Source organism: Salmo salar, chromosome 17, assembly GCF_965601325.2.
Source record: "Salmo salar chromosome 17, fSalSal1, whole genome shotgun sequence".
NCBI lineage: Eukaryota > Metazoa > Chordata > Actinopteri > Salmoniformes > Salmonidae > Salmo > Salmo salar.
Genome location: NC_138307.1, coordinates 80,825,273 through 80,853,047, shown reverse-complemented (window position 1 = coordinate 80,853,047; position 27,775 = coordinate 80,825,273). Strand labels below are relative to the sequence as shown.

At 45.9% G+C, this 27,775-nt stretch overlaps 1 protein-coding gene across 1 annotated transcript in view; it reads right to left on the bottom strand.

The window, feature by feature from the left end:
• Positions 1 to 27,775, bottom strand: part of LOC123731884 (thyrotropin-releasing hormone-degrading ectoenzyme) — a 464,288-nt gene that overhangs the window by 401,096 nt on the left and 35,417 nt on the right. The window contains exon 2 of the mRNA XM_082964249.1: positions 23,643 to 23,916. Coding sequence (XP_082820375.1) covers positions 23,643 to 23,916 — 274 coding nt within the window. The remainder of the gene's footprint in view (positions 1 to 23,642; positions 23,917 to 27,775) is intronic.

Sequence of the window (27,775 nt, the reverse complement as noted above, 5' to 3'; positions counted from 1 at the left end):
CTCTCCTCTCTACAGCAGACAGTACATCTCTGAGGGGAGTACCAGGTTCCTCTCCTCTCTACAGCAGACAGTACATCTCTGAGGGGAGTACCAGGCTCCTCTCCTCTCTACAGCAGACAGTACATCTCTGAGGGGAGTACCAGGCTCCTCTCCTCACCTCTCTACAGCAGACAGTACATCTCTGAGGGGAGTACCAGGTTCCTCTCCTCTCTACAGCAGACAGTACATCTCTGAGGGGAGTACCAGGTTCCTCTCCTCTCCTCTCTACAGCAGACAGTAAATCTCTGAGGGGAGTACCAGGCTCCTCTCCTCTCCTCTCTACAGCAGACAGTACATCTCTGAGGGGAGTACCAGGTTCCTCTCCTCTCCTCTCTACAGCAGACAGTACATCTCTGCGTGGAGTACCAGGTTCCTCTCCTCTCCTCTCTACAGCAGACAGTACATCTCTGAGTGGAGTACCAGGTTCCTCTCCTCTCCTCTCTACAGCAGACAGTACATCTCTGAGGGGAGTACCAGGCTCCTTTCCTCTCTACAGCAGACAGTACATCTCTGAGGGGAGTACCAGGCTCCTCTCCTCTCTACAGCAGACAGTACATCTCTGAGGGGAGTACCAGGCTCCTCTCCTCTCTACAGCAGACAGTACATCTCTGAGGGGAGTACCAGGCTCCTCTCCTCTCTACAGCAGACAGTACATCTCTGAGGGGAGTACCAGGTTCCTCTCCTCTCTACAGCAGACAGTACATCTCTGAGGGGAGTACCAGGTTCCTCTCCTCTCTACAGCAGACAGTACATCTCTGAGGGGAGTACCAGGTTCCTCTCCTCTCTACAGCAGACAGTACATCTCTGAGTGGAGTACCAGGCTCCTCTCCTCTCTACAGCAGACAGTACATCTCTGAGGGGAGTACCAGGTTCCTCTCCTCTCCTCTCTACAGCAGACAGTACATCTCTGAGTGGAGTACCAGACTCCTCTCCTCTCTACAGCAGACAGTACATCTCTGAGGGGAGTACCAGGCTCCTCTCCTCTCTACAGCAGACAGTAAATCTCTGAGGGGAGTACCAGGCTCCTCTCCTCTCTACAGCAGACAGTACATCTCTGAGTAGAGTACCAGGTTCCTCTCCTCTCTACAGCAGACAGTACATCTCTGAGTGGAGTACCAGGTCCCTCTCCTCTCTACAGCAGACAGTACATCTCTGAGGGGAGTACCAGGCTCCTCTCCTCTCTACAGCAGACAGTACATCTCTGAGGGGAGTACCAGGTTCCTCTCCTCTCTACAGCAGACAGTAAATCTCTGAGGGGAGTACCAGGCTCCTCTCCTCTCTACAGCAGACAGTACATCTCTGAGTGGAGTACCAGGTTCCTCTCCTCTCTACAGCAGACAGTACATCTCTGAGTGGAGTACCAGGCTCCTCTCCTCTCTACAGCAGACAGTACATCTCTGAGGGGAGTACCAGGCTCCTCTCCTCTCTACAGCAGACAGTACATCTCTGAGGGGAGTACCAGGTTCCTCTCCTCTCCTCTCTACAGCAGACAGTACATCTCTGAGGGGAGTACCAGGTTCCTCTCCTCTCCTCTCTACAGCAGACAGTACATCTCTGAGTGGAGTACCAGGATCCTCTCCTCTCTACAGCAGACAGTACATCTCTGAGGGGAGTACCAGGCTCCTCTCCTCTCTACAGCAGACAGTACATCTCTGAGGGGAGTACCAGGTTCCTCTCCTCTCTACAGCAGACAGTAAATCTCTGAGGGGAGTACCAGGCTCCTCTCCTCTCCTCTCTACAGCAGACAGTACATCTCTGAGTGGAGTACCAGGTTCCTCTCCTCTCTACAGCAAACAGTACATCTCTGAGGGGAGTACCAGGCTCCTCTCCTCTCTACAGCAGACAGTACATCTCTGAGGGGAGTACCAGACTCCTCTCCTCTCTACAGCAGACAGTACATCTCTGAGGGGAGTACCAGACTCCTCTCCTCTCTACAGCAGACAGTACATCTCTGAGTGGAGTACCAGGTTCCTCTCCTCTCTACAGCAGACAGTACATCTCTGAGGGGAGTACCAGGCTCCTCACCTCTCTACAGCAGACAGTACATCTCTGAGGGGAGTACCAGGCTCCTCTCCTCTCTACAGCAGACAGTACATCTCTGAGTGGAGTACCAGGCTCCTCTCCTCTCCTCTCTACAGCAGACAGTACATCTCTGAGTGGAGTACCAGGTCCCTCTCCTCTCTACAGCAGACAGTACATCTCTGAGGGGAGTACCAGGCTCCTCTCCTCTCTACAGCAGACAGTACATCTCTGAGGGGAGTACCAGGCTCCTCTCCTCTCTACAGCAGACAGTACATCTCTGAGGGGAGTACCAGGTTCCTCTCCTCTCTACAGCAGACAGTACATCTCTGAGGGGAGTACCAGGTTCCTCTCCTCTCTACAGCAGACAGTACATCTCTGAGGGGAGTACCAGGTTCCTCTCCTCTCTACAGCAGACAGTACATCTCTGAGTGGAGCACCAGGCTCCTCTCCTCTCTACAGCAGACAGTACATCTCTGAGGGGAGTACCAGGTTCCTCTCCTCTCCTCTCTACAGCAGACAGTACATCTCTGAGTGGAGTACCAGACTCCTCTCCTCTCTACAGCAGACAGTACATCTCTGAGGGGAGTACCAGGCTCCTCTCCTCTCTACAGCAGACAGTAAATCTCTGAGGGGAGTACCAGGCTCCTCTCCTCTCTACAGCAGACAGTACATCTCTGAGGGGAGTACCAGGTTCCTCTCCTCTCTACAGCAGACAGTACATCTCTGAGTGGAGTACCAGGTCCCTCTCCTCTCTACAGCAGACAGTACATCTCTGAGTGGAGTACCAGGTTCCTCTCCTCTCTACAGCAGACAGTACATCTCTGAGGGGAGTACCAGGCTCCTCTCCTCTCTACAGCAGACAGTACATCTCTGAGGGGAGTACCAGGCTCCTCTCCTCTCTACAGCAGACAGTACATCTCTGAGGGGAGTACCAGGCTCCTCTCCTCTCTACAGCAGACAGTACATCTCTGAGGGGAGTACCAGGCTCCTCTCCTCTCTACAGCAGACAGTACATCTCTGAGGGGAGTACCAGGCTCCTCTCCTCTCTACAGCAGACAGTACATCTCTGAGGGGAGTACCAGGTTCCTCTCCTCTCTACAGCAGACAGTAAATCTCTGAGGGGAGTACCAGGCTCCTCTCCTCTCTACAGCAGACAGTACATCTCTGAGTGGAGTACCAGGTTCCTCTCCTCTCTACAGCAGACAGTACATCTCTGAGTGGAGTACCAGGTCCCTCTCCTCTCTACAGCAGACAGTACATCTCTGAGGGGAGTACCAGGTTCCTCTCCTCTCCTCTCTACAGCAGACAGTACATCTCTGAGTGGAGTACCAGGTTCCTCTCCTCTCTACAGCAGACAGTAAATCTCTGAGGGGAGTACCAGGCTCCTCTCCTCTCTACAGCAGACAGTACATCTCTGAGTGGAGTACCAGGTGCCTCTCCTCTCTACAGCAAACAGTACATCTCTGAGGGGAGTACCAGGCTCCTCTCCTCTCTACAGCAGACAGTACATCTCTGAGGGGAGTACCAGACTCCTCTCCTCTCTACAGCAGACAGTACATCTCTGAGGGGAGTACCAGACTCCTCTCCTCTCTACAGCAGACAGTACATCTCTGAGTGGAGTACCAGGTTCCTCTCCTCTCTACAGCAGACAGTACATCTCTGAGGGGAGTACCAGGCTCCTCACCTCTCTACAGCAGACAGTACATCTCTGAGGGGAGTACCAGGCTCCTCTCCTCTCTACAGCAGACAGTACATCTCTGAGTGGAGTACCAGGCTCCTCTCCTCTCCTCTCCTCCTCTCTACAGCAGACAGTACATCTCTGAGTGGAGTACCAGGTCCCTCTCCTCTCTACAGCAGACAGTACATCTCTGAGGGGAGTACCAGGCTCCTCTCCTCTCTACAGCAGACAGTACATCTCTGAGGGGAGTACCAGGCTCCTCTCCTCTCTACAGCAGACAGTACATCTCTGAGGGGAGTACCAGGTTCCTCTCCTCTCTACAGCAGACAGTACATCTCTGAGGGGAGTACCAGGTTCCTCTCCTCTCTACAGCAGACAGTACATCTCTGAGGGGAGTACCAGGTTCCTCTCCTCTCTACAGCAGACAGTACATCTCTGAGTGGAGCACCAGGCTCCTCTCCTCTCTACAGCAGACAGTACATCTCTGAGGGGAGTACCAGGTTCCTCTCCTCTCCTCTCTACAGCAGACAGTACATCTCTGAGTGGAGTACCAGACTCCTCTCCTCTCTACAGCAGACAGTACATCTCTGAGGGGAGTACCAGGCTCCTCTCCTCTCTACAGCAGACAGTAAATCTCTGAGGGGAGTACCAGGCTCCTCTCCTCTCTACAGCAGACAGTACATCTCTGAGTGGAGTACCAGGTTCCTCTCCTCTCTACAGCAGACAGTACATCTCTGAGTGGAGTACCAGGTCCCTCTCCTCTCTACAGCAGACAGTACATCTCTGAGTGGAGTACCAGGTTCCTCTCCTCTCTACAGCAGACAGTACATCTCTGAGGGGAGTACCAGGCTCCTCTCCTCTCTACAGCAGACAGTAAATCTCTGAGGGGAGTACCAGGCTCCTCTCCTCTCTACAGCAGACAGTACATCTCTGAGTGGAGTACCAGACTCCTCTCCTCTCTACAGCAGACAGTACATCTCTGAGTGGAGTACCAGGCTCCTCTCCTCTCTACAGCAGACAGTACATCTCTGAGGGGAGTACCAGGCTCCTCTCCTCTCTACAGCAGACAGTACATCTCTGAGGGGAGTACCAGGTTCCTCTCCTCTCTACAGCAGACAGTAAATCTCTGAGGGGAGTACCAGGCTCCTCTCCTCTCTACAGCAGACAGTACATCTCTGAGTGGAGTACCAGGCTCCTCTCCTCTCTACAGCAGACAGTACATCTCTGAGTGGAGTACCAGGTTCCTCTCCTCTCTACAGCAGACAGTACATCTCTGAGTGGAGTACCAGGTCCCTCTCCTCTCTACAGCAGACAGTACATCTCTGAGGGGAGTACCAGGTTCCTCTCCTCTCCTCTCTACAGCAGACAGTACATCTCTGAGTGGAGTACCAGGATCCTCTCCTCTCTACAGCAGACAGTACATCTCTGAGGGGAGTACCAGGCTCCTCTCCTCTCTACAGCAGACAGTAGATCTCTGAGGGGAGTACCAGGTTCCTCTCCTCTCTACAGCAGACAGTAAATCTCTGAGGGGAGTACCAGGCTCCTCTCCTCTCCTCTCTACAGCAGACAGTACATCTCTGAGTGGAGTACCAGGTTCCTCTCCTCTCTACAGCAGACAGTACATCTCTGAGGGGAGTACCAGGCTCCTCTCCTCTCTACAGCAGACAGTACATCTCTGAGGGGAGTACCAGGCTCCTCTCCTCTCTACAGCAGACAGTACATCTCTGAGTGGAGTACCAGGTTCCTCTCCTCTCTACAGCAGACAGTACATCTCTGAGTGGAGTACCAGGCTCCTCTCCTCTCCTCTCCTCTCCTCTCTACAGCAGACAGTACATCTCTGAGTGGAGTACCAGGTCCCTCTCCTCTCTACAGCAGACAGTACATCTCTGAGTGGAGTACCAGGTTCCTCTCCTCTCTACAGCAGACAGTACATCTCTGAGGGGAGTACCAGGCTCCTCTCCTCTCTACAGCAGACAGTACATCTCTGAGTGGAGTACCAGGTTCCTCTCCTCTCTACAGCAGACAGTACATCTCTGAGTGGAGTACCAGGTCCCTCTCCTCTCTACAGCAGACAGTACATCTCTGAGGGGAGTACCAGGTTCCTCTCCTCTCCTCTCTACAGCAGACAGTACATCTCTGAGTGGAGTACCAGGTTCCTCTCCTCTCTACAGCAGACAGTAAATCTCTGAGGGGAGTACCAGGCTCCTCTCCTCTCTACAGCAGACAGTACATCTCTGAGTGGAGTACCAGGTGCCTCTCCTCTCTACAGCAAACAGTACATCTCTGAGGGGAGTACCAGGCTCCTCTCCTCTCTACAGCAGACAGTACATCTCTGAGGGGAGTACCAGACTCCTCTCCTCTCTACAGCAGACAGTACATCTCTGAGGGGAGTACCAGACTCCTCTCCTCTCTACAGCAGACAGTACATCTCTGAGTGGAGTACCAGGTTCCTCTCCTCTCTACAGCAGACAGTACATCTCTGAGGGGAGTACCAGGCTCCTCACCTCTCTACAGCAGACAGTACATCTCTGAGGGGAGTACCAGGCTCCTCTCCTCTCTACAGCAGACAGTACATCTCTGAGTGGAGTACCAGGCTCCTCTCCTCTCCTCTCCTCTCCTCTCTACAGCAGACAGTACATCTCTGAGTGGAGTACCAGGTCCCTCTCCTCTCTACAGCAGACAGTACATCTCTGAGGGGAGTACCAGGCTCCTCTCCTCTCTACAGCAGACAGTACATCTCTGAGGGGAGTACCAGGCTCCTCTCCTCTCTACAGCAGACAGTACATCTCTGAGGGGAGTACCAGGTTCCTCTCCTCTCTACAGCAGACAGTACATCTCTGAGGGGAGTACCAGGTTCCTCTCCTCTCTACAGCAGACAGTACATCTCTGAGGGGAGTACCAGGTTCCTCTCCTCTCTACAGCAGACAGTACATCTCTGAGTGGAGCACCAGGCTCCTCTCCTCTCTACAGCAGACAGTACATCTCTGAGGGGAGTACCAGGTTCCTCTCCTCTCCTCTCTACAGCAGACAGTACATCTCTGAGTGGAGTACCAGACTCCTCTCCTCTCTACAGCAGACAGTACATCTCTGAGGGGAGTACCAGGCTCCTCTCCTCTCTACAGCAGACAGTAAATCTCTGAGGGGAGTACCAGGCTCCTCTCCTCTCTACAGCAGACAGTACATCTCTGAGTGGAGTACCAGGTTCCTCTCCTCTCTACAGCAGACAGTACATCTCTGAGTGGAGTACCAGGTCCCTCTCCTCTCTACAGCAGACAGTACATCTCTGAGTGGAGTACCAGGTTCCTCTCCTCTCTACAGCAGACAGTACATCTCTGAGGGGAGTACCAGGCTCCTCTCCTCTCTACAGCAGACAGTAAATCTCTGAGGGGAGTACCAGGCTCCTCTCCTCTCTACAGCAGACAGTACATCTCTGAGTGGAGTACCAGACTCCTCTCCTCTCTACAGCAGACAGTACATCTCTGAGTGGAGTACCAGGCTCCTCTCCTCTCTACAGCAGACAGTACATCTCTGAGGGGAGTACCAGGCTCCTCTCCTCTCTACAGCAGACAGTACATCTCTGAGGGGAGTACCAGGTTCCTCTCCTCTCTACAGCAGACAGTAAATCTCTGAGGGGAGTACCAGGCTCCTCTCCTCTCTACATCAGACAGTACATCTCTGAGTGGAGTACCAGACTCCTCTCCTCTCTACAGCAGACAGTACATCTCTGAGTGGAGTACCAGGTTCCTCTCCTCTCTACAGCAGACAGTACATCTCTGAGTGGAGTACCAGGTCCCTCTCCTCTCTACAGCAGACAGTACATCTCTGAGGGGAGTACCAGGTTCCTCTCCTCTCCTCTCTACAGCAGACAGTACATCTCTGAGTGGAGTACCAGGATCCTCTCCTCTCTACAGCAGACAGTACATCTCTGAGGGGAGTACCAGGCTCCTCTCCTCTCTACAGCAGACAGTAGATCTCTGAGGGGAGTACCAGGTTCCTCTCCTCTCTACAGCAGACAGTAAATCTCTGAGGGGAGTACCAGGCTCCTCTCCTCTCCTCTCTACAGCAGACAGTACATCTCTGAGTGGAGTACCAGGTTCCTCTCCTCTCTACAGCAGACAGTACATCTCTGAGGGGAGTACCAGGCTCCTCTCCTCTCTACAGCAGACAGTACATCTCTGAGGGGAGTACCAGACTCCTCTCCTCTCTACAGCAGACAGTACATCTCTGAGTGGAGTACCAGGTTCCTCTCCTCTCTACAGCAGACAGTACATCTCTGAGTGGAGTACCAGGCTCCTCTCCTCTCCTCTCCTCTCCTCTCTACAGCAGACAGTACATCTCTGAGTGGAGTACCAGGTCCCTCTCCTCTCTACAGCAGACAGTACATCTCTGAGTGGAGTACCAGGTTCCTCTCCTCTCTACAGCAGACAGTACATCTCTGAGGGGAGTACCAGGCTCCTCTCCTCTCTACAGCAGACAGTACATCTCTGAGTGGAGTACCAGGCTTCTCTGAGGAGAGTGCCAAGCCTGACACCACTTCAATGTTAAAGCACATCATTGTTGTAGGCCAGTGCAGTGTTCTTTAGCTTCCTGACACTGAGACTAGAATGTCTGAGTCCCAAATTGCACCCTATTTGCTGTATATAGTACTATTTTTGACCAGAGCCTTATGGGCCCTATGGGGCCTGTTCTAAAGTAGTGCACTGTGTAGGGAATAGGGTGCTGTCACGTCCTGACCATAGAAAGCTTTTATTTTTCTCTGGTAGAGTAGGTCAGGGCGTGACAGAGGGTTTTGTCTAGTTTATGGATTTCTATGTGGGGTTCTAGTTGTTGTATTTCTATGTTGTTGTTTTTTGGGATGATCTCCAATTAGAGGCAGCTGGTCATCGTTGTCTCTAATTGGGGATCATATTTAAGTTGTTGTTTCTCCCACTAGGAGTTGTGGGAGATTATTTGGAGTAAGTGTATGTTGCACCTCTTCGTCACGGTTTGTTGTTTTGTTCATTAGTTTATTTGTATGTCTTGCGTAGTTTCACAGTTAATAAAATGTGGAACGATATACACGCTGCGCCTTGGTCCCATTCTTCAGACAGCCGTGACAGGTGCCATTTGACCCAGAATGTGATAAGGAACCTGGAGCTCAACTTTCTGGCTTCTGGTTTTGGAGAAGCAATGTGAAATGTCTGTTCTCTTTCCTACCCAGAGGAATATCTTCAGGACTGGTCTTTCAGTATTGTATGTCATAACAGTAGATGATGCAGTACGATAGTAGTTTCATTCACCTGTAGGGATGAAACATGAGCTATGGGGTGTGTTTTACCAATCCCATCTTGAAAACATGAACATGAGTTAGTGTATCAGGGTGCTCCAGTGTGATGCTCTAGGCAGGGCTATCCTCTGTAGAGCAGTGTATCAGGGTGCTCCAGTGTGATGCTCTAGGCAGGGCGATCCTCTGTAGAGCAGTGTATCAGGGTGCTCCAGTGTGATGCTCTAGGCAGGGCTATCCTCTGTAGAGCAGTGTGTCAGGGTGCTCCAGTGTGATGCTCTAGGCAGGGCTATCCTCTGTAGAGCAGTGTATCAGGGTGCTCCAGTGTGATGCTCTAGGCAGGGCTATCCTCTGTAGAGCAGTGTATCAGGGTGCTCCAGTGTGATGCTCTAGGCAGGGCTATCCTCTGTAGAGCAGTGTGTCAGGGTGCTCCAGTGTGATGCTCTAGGCAGGGCTATCCTCTGTAGAGCAGTGTGTCAGGGTGCTTCAGTGTGATGCTCTAGGCAGGGCTATCCTCTGTAGAGCAGTGTGTCATGGGTGCTCCAGTGTGATGCTCTAGGCAGGGCTATCCTCTGTAGAGCAGTGTGTCAGGGTGCTCCAGTGTGATGCTCTAGGCAGGGCTATCCTCTGTAGAGCAGTGTGTCAGGGTGCTCCAGTGTGATGCTCTAGGCAGGGCTATCCTCTGTAGAGCAGTGTGTATGGGTGCTTCAGTGTGATGCTCTAGGCAGGGCTATCCTCTGTAGAGCAGTGTGTCAGGGTGCTCCAGTGTGATGCTCTAGGCAGGGCTATCCTCTGTAGAGCAGTGTGTCAGGGTGCTTCAGTGTGATGTTCTAGGCAGGGCTATCCTCTGTAGAGCAGTGTGTCAGGGTGCTTCAGTGTGATGCTCTAGGCAGGGCTATCCTCTGTAGAGCAGTGTGTCAGGGTGCTTCAGTGTGATGCTCTAGGCAGGGCTATCCTCTGTAGAGCAGTGTGTCAGGGTGCTCCAGTGTGATGCTCTAGGCAGGGCTATCCTCTGTAGAGCAGTGTGTCAGGGTGCTTCAGTGTGATGCTCTAGGCAGGGCTATCCTCTGTAGAGCAGTGTATCAGGGTGCTCCAGTGTGCTCCAGGACAAACAGAAGGACAGGTTGTTGAGACATGTAGTTGTCTCTAGATGTCAACCGATGTCAGTAGTTGACGTTGCCTGATGTAAAGAAACATGTTGTTTTATGTAAAGTATTGTTGATACTGTTATGACCCTGTCATCTCACGTACTGCACTATAATGTGTTTCTGACTGGTGTACATGGTTTACTAACATGCTGCTTATTATACTGAGCTATTTCTGTCTGGTTGTCATGTGACTGTCTGTCTGGTTGTCATGTGACTGTCTGTCTGGTGGATGTCATGTGACTGTCTGTCTGGTTGTCATGTGACTGTCTGTCTGGTTGTCATGTGACTGTCTGTCTAGTGGTTGTCATGTGACTGTCTGTCTGGTTGTCATGTGACTGTCTGTCTGGTTGTCATGTGACTGTCTGTCTGGTTGTCATGTGACTCTCTGTCTGTTTGGTTGTCATGTGACTGTCTGTCTGGTTGTCACATGACTGTCTGAAACTGATGTGTTAATACTGTTGTCTTGGTTCAGGTCTCTCTTGAAAACTAGATGTTTATCTCAATGCCCAAACTGGTTAACACTCGGAGCGCCGGAATTCCATGTCTTCTAGAATGGCCATGATGATAATTCTGACCGTTGTTATTTCACCCAGATGCGTATGGACCGGAAGTACTAAAATAAGACAATAATGTATTTGCTGACTGTAAGACAAAATTTGAATTGAAATTCATATTATTTTGTGTTGTTGTTGTAAAGGTTTCAAAATACAGAGATGAAACATGGAACAAAGCAGTTTCATGTCAATTTCCATAGCGTCAATCAGACCGTCACCATAGACAAAAATATATGTCATTAAAATGCTGTAAATTAGCTGATATATGAAGCAATCATAGCAATACAAGGTCCCCAAGAACACATAGGTCCCCAAAAACACAATTTCCAAACGCCTGAAGGAACCACATTCATCTGTACAAACAATAGTATGCAAGTATAAACACCATGGGACCACGTAGCCGTCATACCACTCAGGAAGGAGACGTGTTCTGTCTCCTAGAGATGAACGTACTTTGGTGCGAAAAGTGCAACTCAATCACAGAACAACAGCAAAGGACCTTGTGAAGATGCTGGAGGAAACAGGTACAAAAGTATCTATATCCACAGTAAAATGAGACCTATATCGACATAACCTGAAAGGCCGCTCAGCAAGGAAGAAGCCACTGCTATAAAACCGCCATAAAAAAGCCAGACTACGGTTTGTAACTGCCCATGGGGACGAAGATCGTACTTTTTGGAGAAATGTCCTCCGGTCTGATGAAACAAAAATAGAACTGTTTGGCCATAATGACCATCATTATGTTTGGAGGAAAAAGGGGGAGGCTTGCAAGCCGAAGAACACAATCTCAACTGTGAAGAACGGGGATGGCAGCATCATGTTGTGGGGGTGCTTTGCTGCAGGAGGGACTGGTGCACTTCATAAAATAGATGGCATCATGAGGGAGGAAAAATATGTGGATATATTGAAGCAACATCTCAAGACATCAGTCAGGAAGTTAAAGCTTGGTCGCAAATGGGTCTTCCAAATGGACAATGACCCCAATCATACTTCCAAAGTTGTGGCAAAACGGCTTAAGGACAACAAAGTCAAGATATTGGAGTGGCCATGACAAAGCCCTGACATCAATCCTATAGAAAATATGTGGGCAGAACTGAAAAAGTGTGTGCGAGCAAGGAGGCCTACAAACCTGACTCAGTTACACCAGCTCTGTCAGGAGGAATGGGCCAAAATTCACTCAACTTATTGTGGAAAGGTTGTGGAAGGCTACCCGAAACATTTGACCCAAGTTAAACAATTTAAAGGCAATGCTACCACATACTAATTGAGTGTAGGTAAACTTCTGACCCATTGGGAATGTGATGAAAGAAATAAAAGCTGAAATAAATCATTCTCTCTACTATTATTCTGACATTTCACATTCTTAAAATAAAGAGGTGATCCTAACTGACCTAAAACAGGGAATTTGTACTAGGATTAAATGTCAGGAATTGTGAAAAACTGAGATTAAATGTATTTGGCAAAGGTGTATGTATACTTCCGACTTCAACTGTACATATATAACAGTGTATTCGGAAAGTATTCAGACACCTTGACTTTTTACACATTATGTTACGTTACAGCCTTATTCTAAAATCGATTAAAACATTTATTTTCCTTGTTAACCTACACACAATACCCCATAATAACAAATTGAAAAAAAAAAAAAAAAGTGTTAAACAAATCAAAATATATTTTATACTTGAGATTCTTCAAAGTAGCCACCCTTTGCCTTGATGACAGCTTTGCACACTCTTGGCATTCTCTCAACCAGCTTCACCTGGAATGCTTTTCCAACGGTCTTGAAGCAGTTCCCACGTATGCTGAGCACTTGTTGGCTGTTTTTCCTTCACTCTGCGGTCCAACTCATCCCAAACCATCTCAATTGGGTTGAGGTTGGGTAATTGTGGAGGCCAGGTTATCTGATGCAGTACTGAATCACTGTCCTTCTTGGTCAAATAGCCCTTACCCAGCCTGGCGGTGTGTTGGGTCATTGTCCTGTTGAAAAACCAATTAAAGTCCCACTAAGAGCAAACAGGATGGGATGGTGTATCACTGCAGAATGCTGTGGTAGACATGCTGGTTAAGTGTGCCTTGAATTCTAAATAAATCACAGACAGTGTCACCAGCCATTCACCTACTTTGCGTCTCACAAAGACACGGCGGTCGGATCCAAATATCTCAAATTTGGAATCATCAGACCGGTCTAATGTCCATTGCTTGTGTTTCTTGGGTCAAGCAAGTCTCTTCTTCTTATTGGTGTCCTTTAGTTGTGGTTTCTTTGCAGCAATTTGACCATGAAGGCCTGATTCTTGCAGTCGCCTCTGAACAATTGGTGCAGCGGTCTAATCTCAGTGCTAAAGGCGTCATTACAGTCACCCTGGTTTGAATCCAGGCTTTATCACAACCGGCTGTGACTGGGAGTCCCATAGGGTGTAAGCCGTCATTGTAAATAAGAATTTGTTCTTAACTGACTTGCCTAGTTAAATTAAGTTTAAATAAATAAAATAAAAGCTGATGTTGACATGTGTCTGTTACTTGAACTCCGTAAAGCATTTATTTGGGCTGCGATTTCTGAGTTAATGAACGTATCCTCTACAGCAGAGGTAACTCTGGGTCTTCCATTCCTGTGGCGGTCCTCATGAGAGCCAGTTTCATCATAGCGCTTGATGGTTTTTGTGACTGCACTTGAAGAAATGTTTTCTGTATTGACTGACGTTCATGTGTTAAAGTAATGATGGGCCGTCTCTTCTCTTCGCTTATTTGAGCTGTTCCTGCCATAATATGGACTTGGTCTTTTACCAAATAGGGATATCTTCTGTATACCACCCCTACCTTGTCACAACACAACTGATTGGCTCAAATACATTAAGAAGGAAAGAAATTCCACAAATTAACTTTGAACAAGGCACACCTGTTAAAATTGAAATGCATTTCATTTCATGAAGCTGGTTGAGAGAATGCCAAGAGTGTGCAAAGCTGTCATCAAGGCAAAGGGTGGCTACTTTGAAGAATCTCAAATATGAAATATATTTAGTTTAACACTTTTTTGGATACTACATGATTCCATATGTGTTATTTCATAGTTTTGATGTCTTCACTATTATTCTACAATGTAGAAAATAGTAAAAATAAAGAAAAACCCTTGAATGTGTAGGTGTCCAAACTGTTGACTGGTAATGTATGATGGCTCATAGACATTTGACTAATTATTGGCTAAACTTTGTGCGTGCACTGCATCCTGGCTCATGCCGTTTAGTCTCTATAGACTACTCACAGTTGACACAAGTAATCACTAACGTCCTTGTGCATTTCCCAGACACAACTTTCTGGCAAGTGCTGTAAGTTTTGTGTGTTTTGTTCTGTTTGCAATGCCTGAACACTTGGCACTGTCTCCGCTTGTTCTGCTGCTACTCTGGTCGCGTATCCTCCGGATACTTCAGACCTGGACCTTGGGCAAGCGGCACAGCTTTCCCAGACATGTGGTGTGCTCGGAGCTCTTTTGCTAGTTGAAGCGTATTCTCCCTCTGTGGCAGTTTCCGCCTGCAGGCCTTGTCGTATGCACTGGAATACAATACAATACAACGTATGCTACAATGAAATGCTTACTGCAAGTTCTATAGGCTACACAAAACAATGCCACAAAGAATCGATGTTAACACAGTAAGAAAAATATATCTACCTTTGTTGCATTGTAGTGGGTAACCGTGTCAGGCTTTGGCTTTTGGACTCCCTCAACGGTAACAGTAGGGTGCCTTGTGCGGATGAGACAGATGTTCTTTCCTTGCTTACCCTGGTAAAGGGGCAGCATGGCATTCTCACTTCTCAGCACCTGTGTGATGAACAGCTCAGCCTGCTCCTTAGCGGAGGGGGGCAGCACCTGTGTGATGAACAGCTCAGCCTGCTCCTTAGCGGAGGGGGGCAGCACCTGTGTCATGAACAGCTCAGCCTGCTCCTTAGCGGAGGGGGGCAGCACCTGTGTGATGAACAGCTCAGCCTGCTCCTTAGCGGAGGGGGGCAGCACCTGTGTCATGAACAGCTCAGCCTGCTCCTTAGCGGAGGGGGGCAGCACCTGTGTGATGAACAGCTCAGCCTCCTCCTTAGCGGAGGGGGGCAGCACCTGTGTCATGAACAGCTCAGCCTGCTCCTTAGCGGAGGGGGGCAGCACCTGTGTGATGAACAGCTCAGCCTGCTCCTTAGCGGAGGGGGGCAGCACCTGTGTGATGAACAGCTCAGCCTGCTCCTTAGCGGAGGGGGGCAGCACCCATCTTGCCTTGTTTACCAGGCTGATTTCTTTGGAGAGCAGTGCTTTGGCGAGGTCAAGTGAGGTGAAGAAGTTGTCCGTAGTGATGTTTCCTCCCTTCCCCCAGTTAAGGATGAATCATCTTCAACACCACGCTCTCTCCTAGTCTTTAACCAGGTCTCTCCTAGTCTTTAACCAGGTCTCTCCTAGTCTTTAACCAGCTCTCTCCTAGTCTTTAACCAGGTCTCTCCTAGTCTTTAACCAGGTCTCTCCTAGTCTTTAACCAGGTCTCTCCTAGTCTTTAACCAGGTCTCTCCTAGTCTTTAACCAGCTCTCTCCTAGTCTTTAACCAGCTCTCTCCTAGTCTTTAACCAGGTCTCTCCTAGTCTTTAACCATGTCTCTCCTAGTCTTTAACCAGGTCTCTCCTAGTCTTTAACCAGCTCTCTCCTAGTCTTTAACCAGGTCTCTCCTAGTCTTTAACCAGGTCTCTCCTAGTCTTTAACCAGGTCTCTCCTAGTCTTTAACCAGGTCTCTCCTAGTCTTTAACCAGCTCTCTCCTAGTCTTTAACCAGGTCTCTCCTAGTCTTTAACCAGGTCTCTCCTAGTCTTTAACCAGGTCTCTCCTAGTCTTTAACCAGCTCTCTCCTAGTCTTTAACCAGGTCTCTCCTAGTCTTTAACCAGGTCTCTCCTAGTCTTTAACCAGGTCTCTCCTAGTCTTTAACCAGGTCTCTCCTAGTCTTTAACCAGCTCTCTCCTAGTCTTTAACCAGGTCTCTCCTAGTCTTTAACCAGGTCTCTCCTAGTCTTTAACCAGGTCTCTCCTAGTCTTTAACCAGCTCTCTCCTAGTCTTTAACCAGCTCTCTCCTAGTCTTTAACCAGGTCTCTCCTAGTCTTTAACCAGCTCTCTCCTAGTCTTTAAACAGGTCTCTCCTAGTCTTTAACTATGTCTCTCCTAGTCTTTAACCAGGTCTCTGTGATTAACCAGGTCTCTCCTAGTCTTTAACCAGGTCTCTCCTAGTCTTTAACCAGGTCTCTCCTAGTCTTTAACCAGGTCTCTCCTAGTCTTTAACCAGGTCTCTCCTAGTCTTTAACCAGGTCTCTCCTAGTCTTTAACCAGGTCTCTCCTAGTCTTTAACCAGCTCTCTCCTAGTCTTTAACCAGGTCTCTCCTAGTCTTTAACCAGGTCTCTCCTAGTCTTTAACCAGGTCTCTCCTAGTCTTTAACCAGCTCTCTCCTAGTCTTTAACCAGGTCTCTCCTAGTCTTTAACTATGTCTCTCCTAGTCTTTAACCAGGTCTCTGTGATTAACCAGGTCTCTCCTAGTCTTTAACCAGGTCTCTCCTAGTCTTTAACCAGGTCTCTCCTAGTCTTTAACCAGGTCTCTCCTAGTCTTTAACCAGCTCTCTCCTAGTCTTTAACCAGGTCTCTCCTAGTCTTTAACTATGTCTCTCCTAGTCTTTAACCAGGTCTCTCCTAGTCTTTAACCAGCTCTCTCCTAGTCTTTAACCAGCTCTCTCCTAGTCTTTAACCAGGTCTCTCCTAGTCTTTAACCAGGTCTCTCCTAGTCTTTAACCAGGTCTCTCCTAGTCTTTAACCAGGTCTCTCCTAGTCTTTAACCAGGTCTCTCCTAGTCTTTAACCAGGTCTCTCCTAGTCTTTAACCAGGTCTCTCCTAGTCTTTAACCAGCTCTCTCCTAGTCTTTAACTATGTCTCTCCTAGTCTTTAACCAGGTCTCTCCTAGTCTTTAACCAGCTCTCTCCTAGTCTTTAACCAGGTCTCTCCTAGTCTTTAACTATGTCTCTCCTAGTCTTTAACCATGTCTCTGCGATTAACCAGGTCTCTCCTAGTCTTTAACCAGGTCTCTCCTAGTCTTTAACTATGTCTCTCCTAGTCTTTAACCAGCTCTCTCCTAGTCTTTAACCAGGTCTCTCCTAGTCTTTAACCATGTCTCTCCTAGTCTTTAACCATGTCTCGGCGATTAACCAGGTCTCTCATCCTTTCCCAGGTATGGTACGACGTTCAACGTGTACATGTTCTTCACATCAGCAGGGTTTGTTGACCACGTACTGAGTAAAGAGGCAACGTGCTTTTGTGGGGAACAGTTGCTCATCCACGGTGATGTTGTTACCTGCCTTTTAGCAAGCAATGATGTTCTCAACGAATTTCACCCACACCTCCGGAAACCAGGGCAATTTTGTCTTCATGGAGACGTCTGCCTCAGGTCTCTCTCTTGTCAAAACGCAGGAATCTCATGATCTCCCTGTATCAATTCCGGGACATGGTCTCTTTTGAAGAATGCATAGAACCAGTCAGCCAATCAGAAGCTCTCCATACTCTTTGCGCTTTGAGCATCACAGATTCACAACAGTGCAATGAAGGCATTTAGTTGGACAACAGACATGTCCCACCAACTGTCACCTTTACTCTGTGCACCACGGTCCTTGATGTGGTTCAGCATCCCATGATCAAATAAACACAGGAAGGCAGTGAGCGCATCTTCAATATTGCGCTTGGCGTGTGGTGTGAGTCCTGCAGCTTCAGTCATGACATTCTGTCCTTGTCGTCTCCCTACATTTTCACCTGGCTGCACAAGCTTCCAGACTGTGCCGTCCTTTCCCAATTCCTGTCTCAGGTAGTGGTGGATTTGGCACTGCAGGATTAATAAAAATACATGTAATTCAAGCTTAGTTAGCCTATTTGTAAAAAAGTGGCTTTTTTGAGTGCATTGCCTAGCTGGTAGACCTACAGGTGTCGGCAGTCTGGGTGATGTTGTGGATGGCACAGGCAAAGATGGCAATGGTTATGGATTCGACACTGTTGATAATATCCTAATTAGTTTATTATATCTCATAAAATATAGATGTGAATCAGGGCTAAACTTCTGTTCATACACACAACAATTACAATATTGCGTAACATCACAGTCGGCTTCCATACACAATACAACATGAGGACCTGCTAATAGGCTAATGAAAATAGGCTAATGATAATAGGCTAATGAAAATAGGCTAATGATAATAGGCTAATGCTAATAGGCTAATGCTAATAGGCTAATGATAATAGGGCTAATGATAATAGGCTAATGCTAATAGGCTAATGATAATAGGCTAATGCTAATAGGCTAATGATAAAAGGGATAAGATAATAATAGCCTAATAATATAAATAATTAGGTCTACAACAACCATGGTAAGCCGATAATAGCCTAATGCCAGTAATAGGCAAATTATAGATAGTAATAGCGGTGACAGGCCAACAATGATGATAATAAGAATATTCTCTTAATAATAAATACATTTGGCTAATAATAAAAATAGAAAAAAAGAACAATAGTATTCTATTCTGATTCAGTTTTTCTAATTGTATTCTATTGCACCTTTATGTGTTGGAGTCTATTGGTCAACGCTTTTCTTGTAAACTAGTTTGCTGTTTGTCAAACCAACAATATTGAGCAATCTTTTGTCCTAGGTAAAAAAAAAATGAAGAAGACGCAAGGCCTACCTGGAACATCAGCGGAGGCGGACGTCTTGAAGTGGATGTGTCCAAGATGCTGTCTTTTGTGCTGGGCGTCTCTGTATCACTGTCAGAGTCAGGGACATCGGATGAGTTCTCACACACCCATGAGACCATCACTCCCTGCATCAGACTGAATGCCTCCATCAGCCTTTTCCATATCCTGGAGCATGGCTAAAGCCTGCGGGGCGGTCAGCTTTCCTGACAGCTAGACACTAGTTAGTTTTGATCTGTTGTGTTTTATTCTATTGTATAATGCTTCTATTGTATTCTATTGTGTTCCTGTTCTGTTCTATTATAATCTGTTCCAATTCTAACTTCTATTTGCAACTGTATTCTATAGATTCTGTATTCTAGAATCTAAAGGCTACTTTCCTTCCTGCTCATTTCAAAGCAAGTAAACAACAACAGTTGCTAAGCAACATCCAATGCCGGAAACACCAGGTGGGAAAAAGAACAAAGGAATAGCAAGCAACAAAAACAGTAGCTGTGTGGAAGCTTACAGTGGCTAAAACATGCCTGGGATCATTGTTACCATCATGGCCCTTTCAGGTACAATTTCTCAGAACGTCTTTGTCTTTTATGATATTGATCTCACTGTGCTACTAGACTGTAAAATACACATATTTAGGAAAAGTCCGGGAAAGGTGGTTTCAAGGTTTTTATTGAAATGAAGTTATTTCAAATTACAACATTGAAAAAGGTCAGATTGACCATCTTGGCAGTTCCAGTGTTAAATAAAGGTTAAATAAAAACAACTGTTTTCCCTCAGTGCGGCCTACTGCCCACTCTGCTACACGCTTCTCCTCACTACACTTCCCCGGATATATGCAAGCCCTAACTCCGTTCCTCATCTCCCCTCGCTGCGTACGCACGCCACGCTCCGATGATGGATGAGTTGAGACCGGCCAGTGTTGTCACGGTAATTTGATTGATGGGTTAGTGGCAGTGTGAGGGGTGAGCCATAGGAGGGGGTCTGTATGGAAATAAATGCTGCAGATATGGCTGGTCATTAAAGGTGCTGTTGAGAAGGTGATGTTCCTGTAATAAGGGATAGGAGGACTACAGGCGGCGATGTGAGGTGTGTGTGTGTGTGTGTGTGTGTGTGTGTGTGTGTGTGTGTGTGTGTGTGTGTGTGTGTGTGTGTGTGTGTGTGTGTGTGTGTGTGTGTGTGTGTGTGTGTGTGTGTGTGTGTAGGGAGATATTGGGCAATGCCCTTGGATAATGACAGTGGAAATGAATGGGGAGTAATTAAAGTGGGATGACGAAGATCATGATGACAATGATGATGAAGGACGAGGGGGAGGGGAACCCAAGGTTAACAGGAAGGGAAGGTGAGAAAGTTGTCAAGATAATGAAGATAATTGTCTGAAGGAGAGGACACCTGCTGAATACTGTTTTCAATAGCTAATGTTGACTTCATCCCAAATGGCTCCCTATTCCCTATATAGGGCATTACTTTTGAACAGAACTCTATGGGCCGTAGTGCACTTTATAGGGAAAAGTGAGCCATTTGGGACATGGCCATTGTTGCTGTTCTGTTAATAAGGTCAGGCATGATGTCTCATCTCTTCTTTGAAGCAGACAAGCTGCCAAATTGTTCAGACACTGCAAAGAGTTTTGAATGGCAGCTCTCAAACTGGCACGTAGTATGAGGACCTCTTTAGAAGGTGTTTGTAGTGATTTACATTTACATTCTAGTCATTTAGCAGACGCTCTTATCCAGAGCGACTTACAGTAGTGAATGCATACATTTCATACATTGTTTTCCGTACTGGTCCCCCGTGGGAATCGAACCCACAACCCTGGCGTGCAAACACCATGCTCTATCAGCTGAGCCACACGGGACCACAAGTGATGACAGTATTAACTCTTTAGAAGGTGTTTGTAGTGATGACAGTATTAACTCTTTAGAAGGTGTTTGCAGTGATGACAGTATTAACTCTTTAGGTGTTTGTAGTGATGACAGTATTAACTCTTTAGAAGGTGTTTGTAGTGATGACAGTATTAACTCTTTAGAAGGTGTTTGTAGTGATGACAGTATTAACTCTTTAGAAGGTGTTTGTAGTGATGACAGTATTAACTCTTTAGAAGGTGTTTGTAGAGATGACAGTATTAACTCTTTAGAAGGTGTTTGTAGTGATGACAGTATTAACTCTTTAGAAGGTGTTTGTAGAGATGACAGTATTAACTCTTTAGAAGGTGTTTGTAGTGATGACAGTATTAACTCTTTAGAAGGTGTTTGTAGTGATGACAGTATTAACTCTTTAGAAGGTGTTTGTAGTGATGACAGTATTAACTCTTTGGAAGGTGTTTGTAGTGATGACAGTATTAACTCTTTAGAAGGTGTTTGTAGTGATGACAGTATTAACTCTTTAGAAGGTGTTTGTACTGATGACAGTATTAACTCTTTAGAAGGTGTTTGTAGTGATGACAGTATTAACTCTTTAGAAGGTGTTTGTAGTGATGACAGTATTAACTCTTTAGAAGGTGTTTGTAGTGATGACAGTATTAACTCTTTAGAAGGTGTTTGTAGTGATGACAGTATTAACTCTTTAGAAGGTGTTTGTAGAGATGACAGTATTAACTCTTTAGAAGGTGTCTGTAGTGATGACAGTATTAACTCTTTAGAAGGTGTTTGTAGTGATGACAGTATTAACTCTTTAGAAGGTGTTTGTAGTGATGACAGTATTAACTCTTTAGAAGGTGTTTGTAGTGATGACAGTATTAACTCTTTAGAAGGTGTTTGTAGTGATGACAGTATTAACTCTTTAGAAGGTGTTTGTAGTGATGACAGTATTAACTCTTTAGAAGGTGTTTGTAGTGATGACAGTATCAACTCTTTAGAAGGTGTTTGTAGTGATGACAGTATTAACTCTTTAGAAGGTGTTTGTAGAGATGACAGTATTAACTCTTTAGAAGGTGTTTGTAGTGATGACAGTATTAACTCTTTAGAAGGTGTTTGTAGTGATGACAGTATTAACTCTTTAGAAGGTGTTTGTAGTGATGACAGTATTAACTCTTTAGAAGGTGTTTGTAGTGATGACAGTATTAACTCTTTAGAAGGTGTTTGTAGTGATGACAGTATTAACTCTTTAGAAGGTGTTTGTAGTGATGACAGTATTAACTCTTTAGAAGGTGTTTGTAGTGATGACAGTATTAACTCTTTAGAAGGTGTTTGTAGTGATGACAGTATTAACTCTTTAGAAGGTGTTTGTAGTGATGACAGTATTAACTCTTTAGAAGGTGTTTGTAGTGATGACAGTATCAACTCTTTAGAAGGTGTTTGTAGTGATGACAGTATTAACTCTTTAGAAGGTGTTTGTAGTGATGACAGTATTAACTCTTTAGAAGGTGTTTGTAGTGATGACAGTATTAACTCTTTAGAAGGTGTTTGTAGTGATGACAGTATTAACTCTTTAGAAGGTGTTTGTAGTGATGACAGTATTAACTCTTTAGAAGGTGTTTGTAGTGATGACAGTATTAACTCTTTAGAAGGTGTTTGTAGTGATGACAGTATTAACTCTTTAGAAGGTGTTTGTAGAGATGACAGTATTAACTCTTTAGAAGGTGTTTGTAGTGATGACAGTATTAACTCTTTAGAAGGTGTTTGTAGTGATGACAGTATTAACTCTTTAGAAGGTGTTTGTAGTGATGACAGTATTAACTCTTTAGAAGGTGTTTGTAGTGATGACAGTATTAACTCTTTAGAAGGTGTTTGTAGTGATGACAGTATTAACTCTTTAGAAGGTGTTTGTAGTGATGACAGTATTAACTCTTTAGAAGGTGTTTGTAGAGATGACAGTATTAACTCTTTAGAAGGTGTTTGTAGTGATGACAGTATTAACTCTTTAGAAGGTGTTTGTAGTGATGACAGTATTAACTCTTTAGAAGGTGTTTGTAGTGATGACAGTATTAACTCTTTAGAAGGTGTTTGTAGTGATGACAGTATTAACTCTTTAGAAGGTGTTTGTAGTGATGACAGTATTAACTCTTTAGAAGGTGTTTGTAGTGATGACAGTATTAACTCTTTAGAAGGTGTTTGTAGTGATGACAGTATTAACTCTTTAGAAGGTGTTTGTAGTGATGACAGTATTAACTCTTTAGAAGGTGTTTGTAGTGATGACAGTATTAACTCTTTAGAAGATGTTTGTAGTGATGACAGTATTAACTCTTTAGAAGATGTTTGTAGTGATGACAGTATTAGTGGGAAACAGCAGCAGTCTACTCCACATGTCAGTATCAAGGGTAATCAATAGATAAACATACTAAAGGACAAAGTGGGCTTTATCCTCAGACTTGATTGGTCAGTAGACAGCCTATCATGAGTTATTTCATCTTAATGTAGGGTTAGGTAATGAGGATACAGCTAGTGGAGAGAGCATGTTAAATGTCTCTGACTTTATAGGCCTACTTTATACTGTATACAGTGTTTCTTTTGGAAACAGTAATACTGTGTTTCCAAGCCAATTTTCCCCTTGGGCACAATAAAGTTGATCTTATCTTCTGACATTAACTCCCCACCACTCCACTGTTGGACGTTAGAGAGCCTTTTGTGGCCTCACATCCCAATGGGGATAAACAGGATTAAGTCAGTCAGTCAGTAAGACTGTAACTCTACACCACTCCACTCTCAGTGGTTACCTGTCTGTAGGTGCAGTTACAGACTGCCGAGGGTTAAGGTTAGGGTTAAGGTTAGGGTTAAGGTTAGGGTTAGGGGGTCACTAGTGTAACTCTACACCACTCCACTCTCAGTGGTTACCTGTCTGTAGGTGCAGTTACAGACTGCCGAGGGTTAAGGTTAGGGTTAAGGTTAGGGTTAAGGTTAGGGTTAGGAGGTCACTAGTGTAACTCACCACCACTCCACTCTCAGTGGTTACCTGTCTGTAGGTAAAGTTACAGACAGCCCAGGGTTAGGGTTAGGCTAAGGTTAAGGTTAGGGTTAGGGTTAGGGGGTCACTAGTGTAACTCACCACCACTCCACTCTCAGTGGTCACCTCTCTGTAGGTAAAGTTACAGACAGCCCAGGGTTAGGGTTAGGGTTAGGTTAAGGTTAGGGTTAGGGTTAGGGGGTCACTAGTGTAACTCACCACCACTCCACTCTCAGTGGTCACCTCTCTGTAGGTAAAGTTACAGACGGCCCAGGGTTAGGGTTAGGTTAAGGTTAGGGTTAGGGTTAGGGGGGGTCACTAGTGTAACTCACCACCACTCCACTCTCAGTGGTCACCTCTCTGTAGGTAAAGTTACAGACGGCCCAGGCCAGGTAGTAGGTGGACATACGAGGGGTCCTGGAGAAGTGGTTGGTCACCCAGCCATCATCATCAGATATAGAGGCCTCTACAGGCATGTTGGAGAGAGAGAGGTAGGAGGCATCGTGTCTCAGGCTGACCCGGAACGTGGCCTTGTAGATGGGCTCATCAAAACACGGAAAGGCCTTTCTGGCGTGGGTGGGGGAGAACTGTGTCACCGCCATGTACCTGGAGAGAGGGGGAGGGAGAGAGAAGAGAGAGGGGGAGGGAGAGAGCGAGAGAGAGGGAGGGAAGAGAGGGAGAGGGAGAGAAGAAAGATAGAAGGGGCGGGAGAGGGAGAGAAGGGAGAGGGGGAGGGAAAGAGAAGAGAGAGGGGAGGGAGATAAAAGAGAGAGGGGAGGGAGAAGAGAGAGAGGGGGAGGGAAAGGGAGAGAGAAGAGACAGAGGGAGAGAGGAGGAGGGAGAGGAAGAGAAGAGAGAGGGGGGGAAGGAGAGGGGGAGGGAGAGAGAGAGAGAAAAGGGAGATGGAGAGAGAGGGGGAGGGAGAGAGGAGAGAGAAAACAGATTTAGAGAATGACAGTAAGACAGAGAGATGTAGAGGAGGAAAGGGAGAGAGAGATAGAAAGACAGAGAGATGTAGAGGAGGAAAGGGAGAGAGATAGAAAGACAGAGAGATGTAGAGGAGGAAAGGGAGAGAGAGATAGAAAGACAGAGAGATGTAGAGGAGGAAAGGGAGAGAGAGATAGAAAGACAGAGAGATGTAGAGGAGGAAAGGGAGAGAGAGATAGTAAGACAGAGAGATGTAGAGGAGGAAAGGGAGAGAGAGATAGAAAGACAGAGAGGGGGAGATAGATAGAAAGACAGAGAGAGGGAGATAGAGAGGGGGAGAGAGATAGAAAGACAGAGAGAGGGAGATAGAGAGGGGGAGAGAGATAGAAAGACAGAGAGATGTAGAGGAGGAAAGGGAGAGAGAGATAGAAAGACAGAGAGATGTAGATAGAGAGGGAGAGAGAGATAGAAAGACAGAGAGAGGGAGATAGAGAGGGGGAGAGAGATAGAAAGACAGAGAGGGAGGGAGAGAGGGGTGGGAAGAGTGTGAGAAAGAGGGGAGGAGGAGGGAGAGGGGACGGGGGAGAGAGAGAGCAAAGAGTTCGTTTCCCATTAGATTAGGAGATAAAAGGAACCTAATGGCTGAGAGTTGTTCTATACTTAGAAAATAGTGATTTCATCTTGACTATTGCCTTCTTGTCACCCTGGAACACTGATGAGCTCTGAGTTCACAATGAAACAGATAGGCCTCCTGTTTTGGTTTTACATATCACTGAAAGTGCTCCAGAATCTGTTACAGTCGAGTAAAGGCCATACTAGGTTGGCTTTGCTCTGAGCAGAACTCGGCTAGGTGAAGTGAACGTCTGTGCTCGCGTACTCCTTTACAATATATTTGTTTAAAAAAACAAGAAAAAAAGCATCAATATTAATGTTTGTCCCTCTTGAGCTGCCGTAGCAACAACGTAGCCAGTACACTTCCTCAAAATAATCAGAATTAATCTAAGGTAATTCAGGAAATCTGTCATTTTTTGCAGAGGAAGTCTTTGCAGAGGAAGCAATTTTACATCTAAGATGTTTGACGCAGTATTTCTCAAGTGAAAAAAAATATGTATGAAAACTAGTTGTCTGTCATTGAATGACAACAAACACTTAATTGAAGAATCCCTATTGTTGACCAATCACTGACGAAGGGGGTAGACTTCAGTTCAAGAAGAAAAAAAATGCTTGAACAGCACGCAAACACCATAATGAACAAAAACATCCCAAAATGTTGTCATAATATACAGCATGAACGGTTTCCACTGGGAAGCATACGGTAAGTTTTAGTAATCGCAGAACACGGGTGAAAAGTATCTCATATAATTCCCAGTTGGTTGAGAGTTCTTCCTGTGCAAATGCGCTGACCTACAGTACCAGTCAAAAGTTTGGACACATCTACTCATTCCAGGGTTTTTCTTTATTTTTTACTATTTTCTACATTGTAGAACAACAGTGAAGACATCAAAACTATGAAATAACACATATGGAATCATGTAGTATTTAGAACCTGTAAGTAAGCATTTCACTGTAAGGTCTACACCTGTTGTATTCGGCGCACATGACAAATAAACTTTGATTTGATTTAGTAGCTAAAAAAGTTCAAATAAAGAAATATTTAACATTTAAGATTCTTCAAAGTAGCCACCCTTTGCCTTGATGACAGCTTTGGACACTCTTGGCATTTTCTCAACCAGCTTCAACTGGAATGCTTTTCCAGCAGTCTTGAAGGAGTTCCCACATATGCTGATCACTGCTTTTCCTTCACTCTGCGGTCCAACTCATACCAAACCATCACAATTGGGTTGAAGTCAGGTGATGGTGGACAAGTCATCTGATGCAGCACTCAATCACTCTCCTTCTTGGTCAAATAGCCCTTACCCAGCCTGGAGGTGTGTTGGGGTCATTGTCCTGTTGAAAAACAAATGATAGTCCTACTAAGAGCAAACCAGATGGGATGGCGTATCACTGCAGAATGCTGTGGTAGCCATGCTGGTTATGTGTGCCTTGAATTCTAAATAAATCACTGACAGCGTCACCAGCAAAGCACCCCCACACCATCACACCTCCTCCTCCATGCTTCACGGTGGGAATCAAACATGCAGAGATCATCCATTCACCTACTTTGCGTCTCACAAAGACACGGCGGTTGGAACCAAAAATCTCAACTTTGGACTCATCAGACCAAAGGACAGATTTCCACTGGTCTAATGTCCATTGCTCGTGTTTCTTGGCCCAAGCAAGTCTCTTCTTATTATTGGTGTCCTTTAGTAGTGGTTTCTTTGCAGCAATTTGACCATGAAGGCCTGATTTACGGTCTCCTCTGAACAGTTGATGTTGAGATGTGTCTGTTACTTGAACTCCATGAAGCATTTATTTGGCTTGCAATTTCTGAGGCTGGTAACTCTAATGAACATATCCTCTGCAGCAGAGGTAACTCTGGGTCTTCCGTTCCTGTGGCGGTCCTCATGAGAGCCAGTTTCATCATAGCACTTGATGGTTTTTGCGACTGCACTTGAAGAAACTTTCAAAGTCATTGAAATGTTCCATATTGACTAACCTTCATGTCTTAAAGTAATGATGGACTGACTGTTCCTGCCATAATATGGACTTGGTACTTTACCAAATAGGGCTATCTTCTGTATACCACCCCTACCTTGTCACAACACAACTGATTGGCTCAAATTCATTAAGAAGAACATTTATTCTAAATATTAACTTTTAACAAGTTGCACCTGTTAAATGAAATGTATTTCAGGTGACTACTTCATGAAGCTGGTTGAGAGAATGTCAAGAGTGGGCAAATCTGTCAAGGCAAAGGGTGGCTACTTTGAAGAATCTAAAATCTCAAATATATTTTGACATGTTGAACCCTTTTTTGGATACTACATGATCCCATATGTTGTATTTCATAGTTGTGATATCTTCACTATTATTCTACGATGTAGAAAATATTAAAAATGAAGAATGAGTAGGTGTGTCCAAACTTTTGACTGGTACTGTATATATTACATCTATTTGATCAATAATAGCTGCTCCTGGCAGCTTCTGTTGTGGAGAAGGCTTGGCTTCACTTAAAAGAAGGCTTGGCTTCACTTAAAATAAGTCTTGGTTTCATTTGAAATAAGTCTTGGTTTCATTTGAAATAAGTCTTGGTTTCATTTGAAATAAGTCTTGGTTTCATTTGAAATAAGTCTTGGTTTCATTTGAAAGAAGTCTTGGCTTCACTTGAAAGCCACCCCTCACAGTGCTACAGCTGAATTGGTGCCCACGTCAGCTCGTTATAGCAACTCAACGCTACAGAGACATGGTCACAGTAACAATCTTATAAATGACAGCCGGCCATCCGGTTTGTTAACTTCCTCTCCTGTAGTCTATTCCAAGACTCCGCGTAGTCACAGTTAGTGACTAAATTACATTCTAGAATAGTCAGAATCTTTTTAACAGTATGAGGTTTTATTTGCTATTTTTACACTTGTTTCCCATTCCCAAACATTAGTTT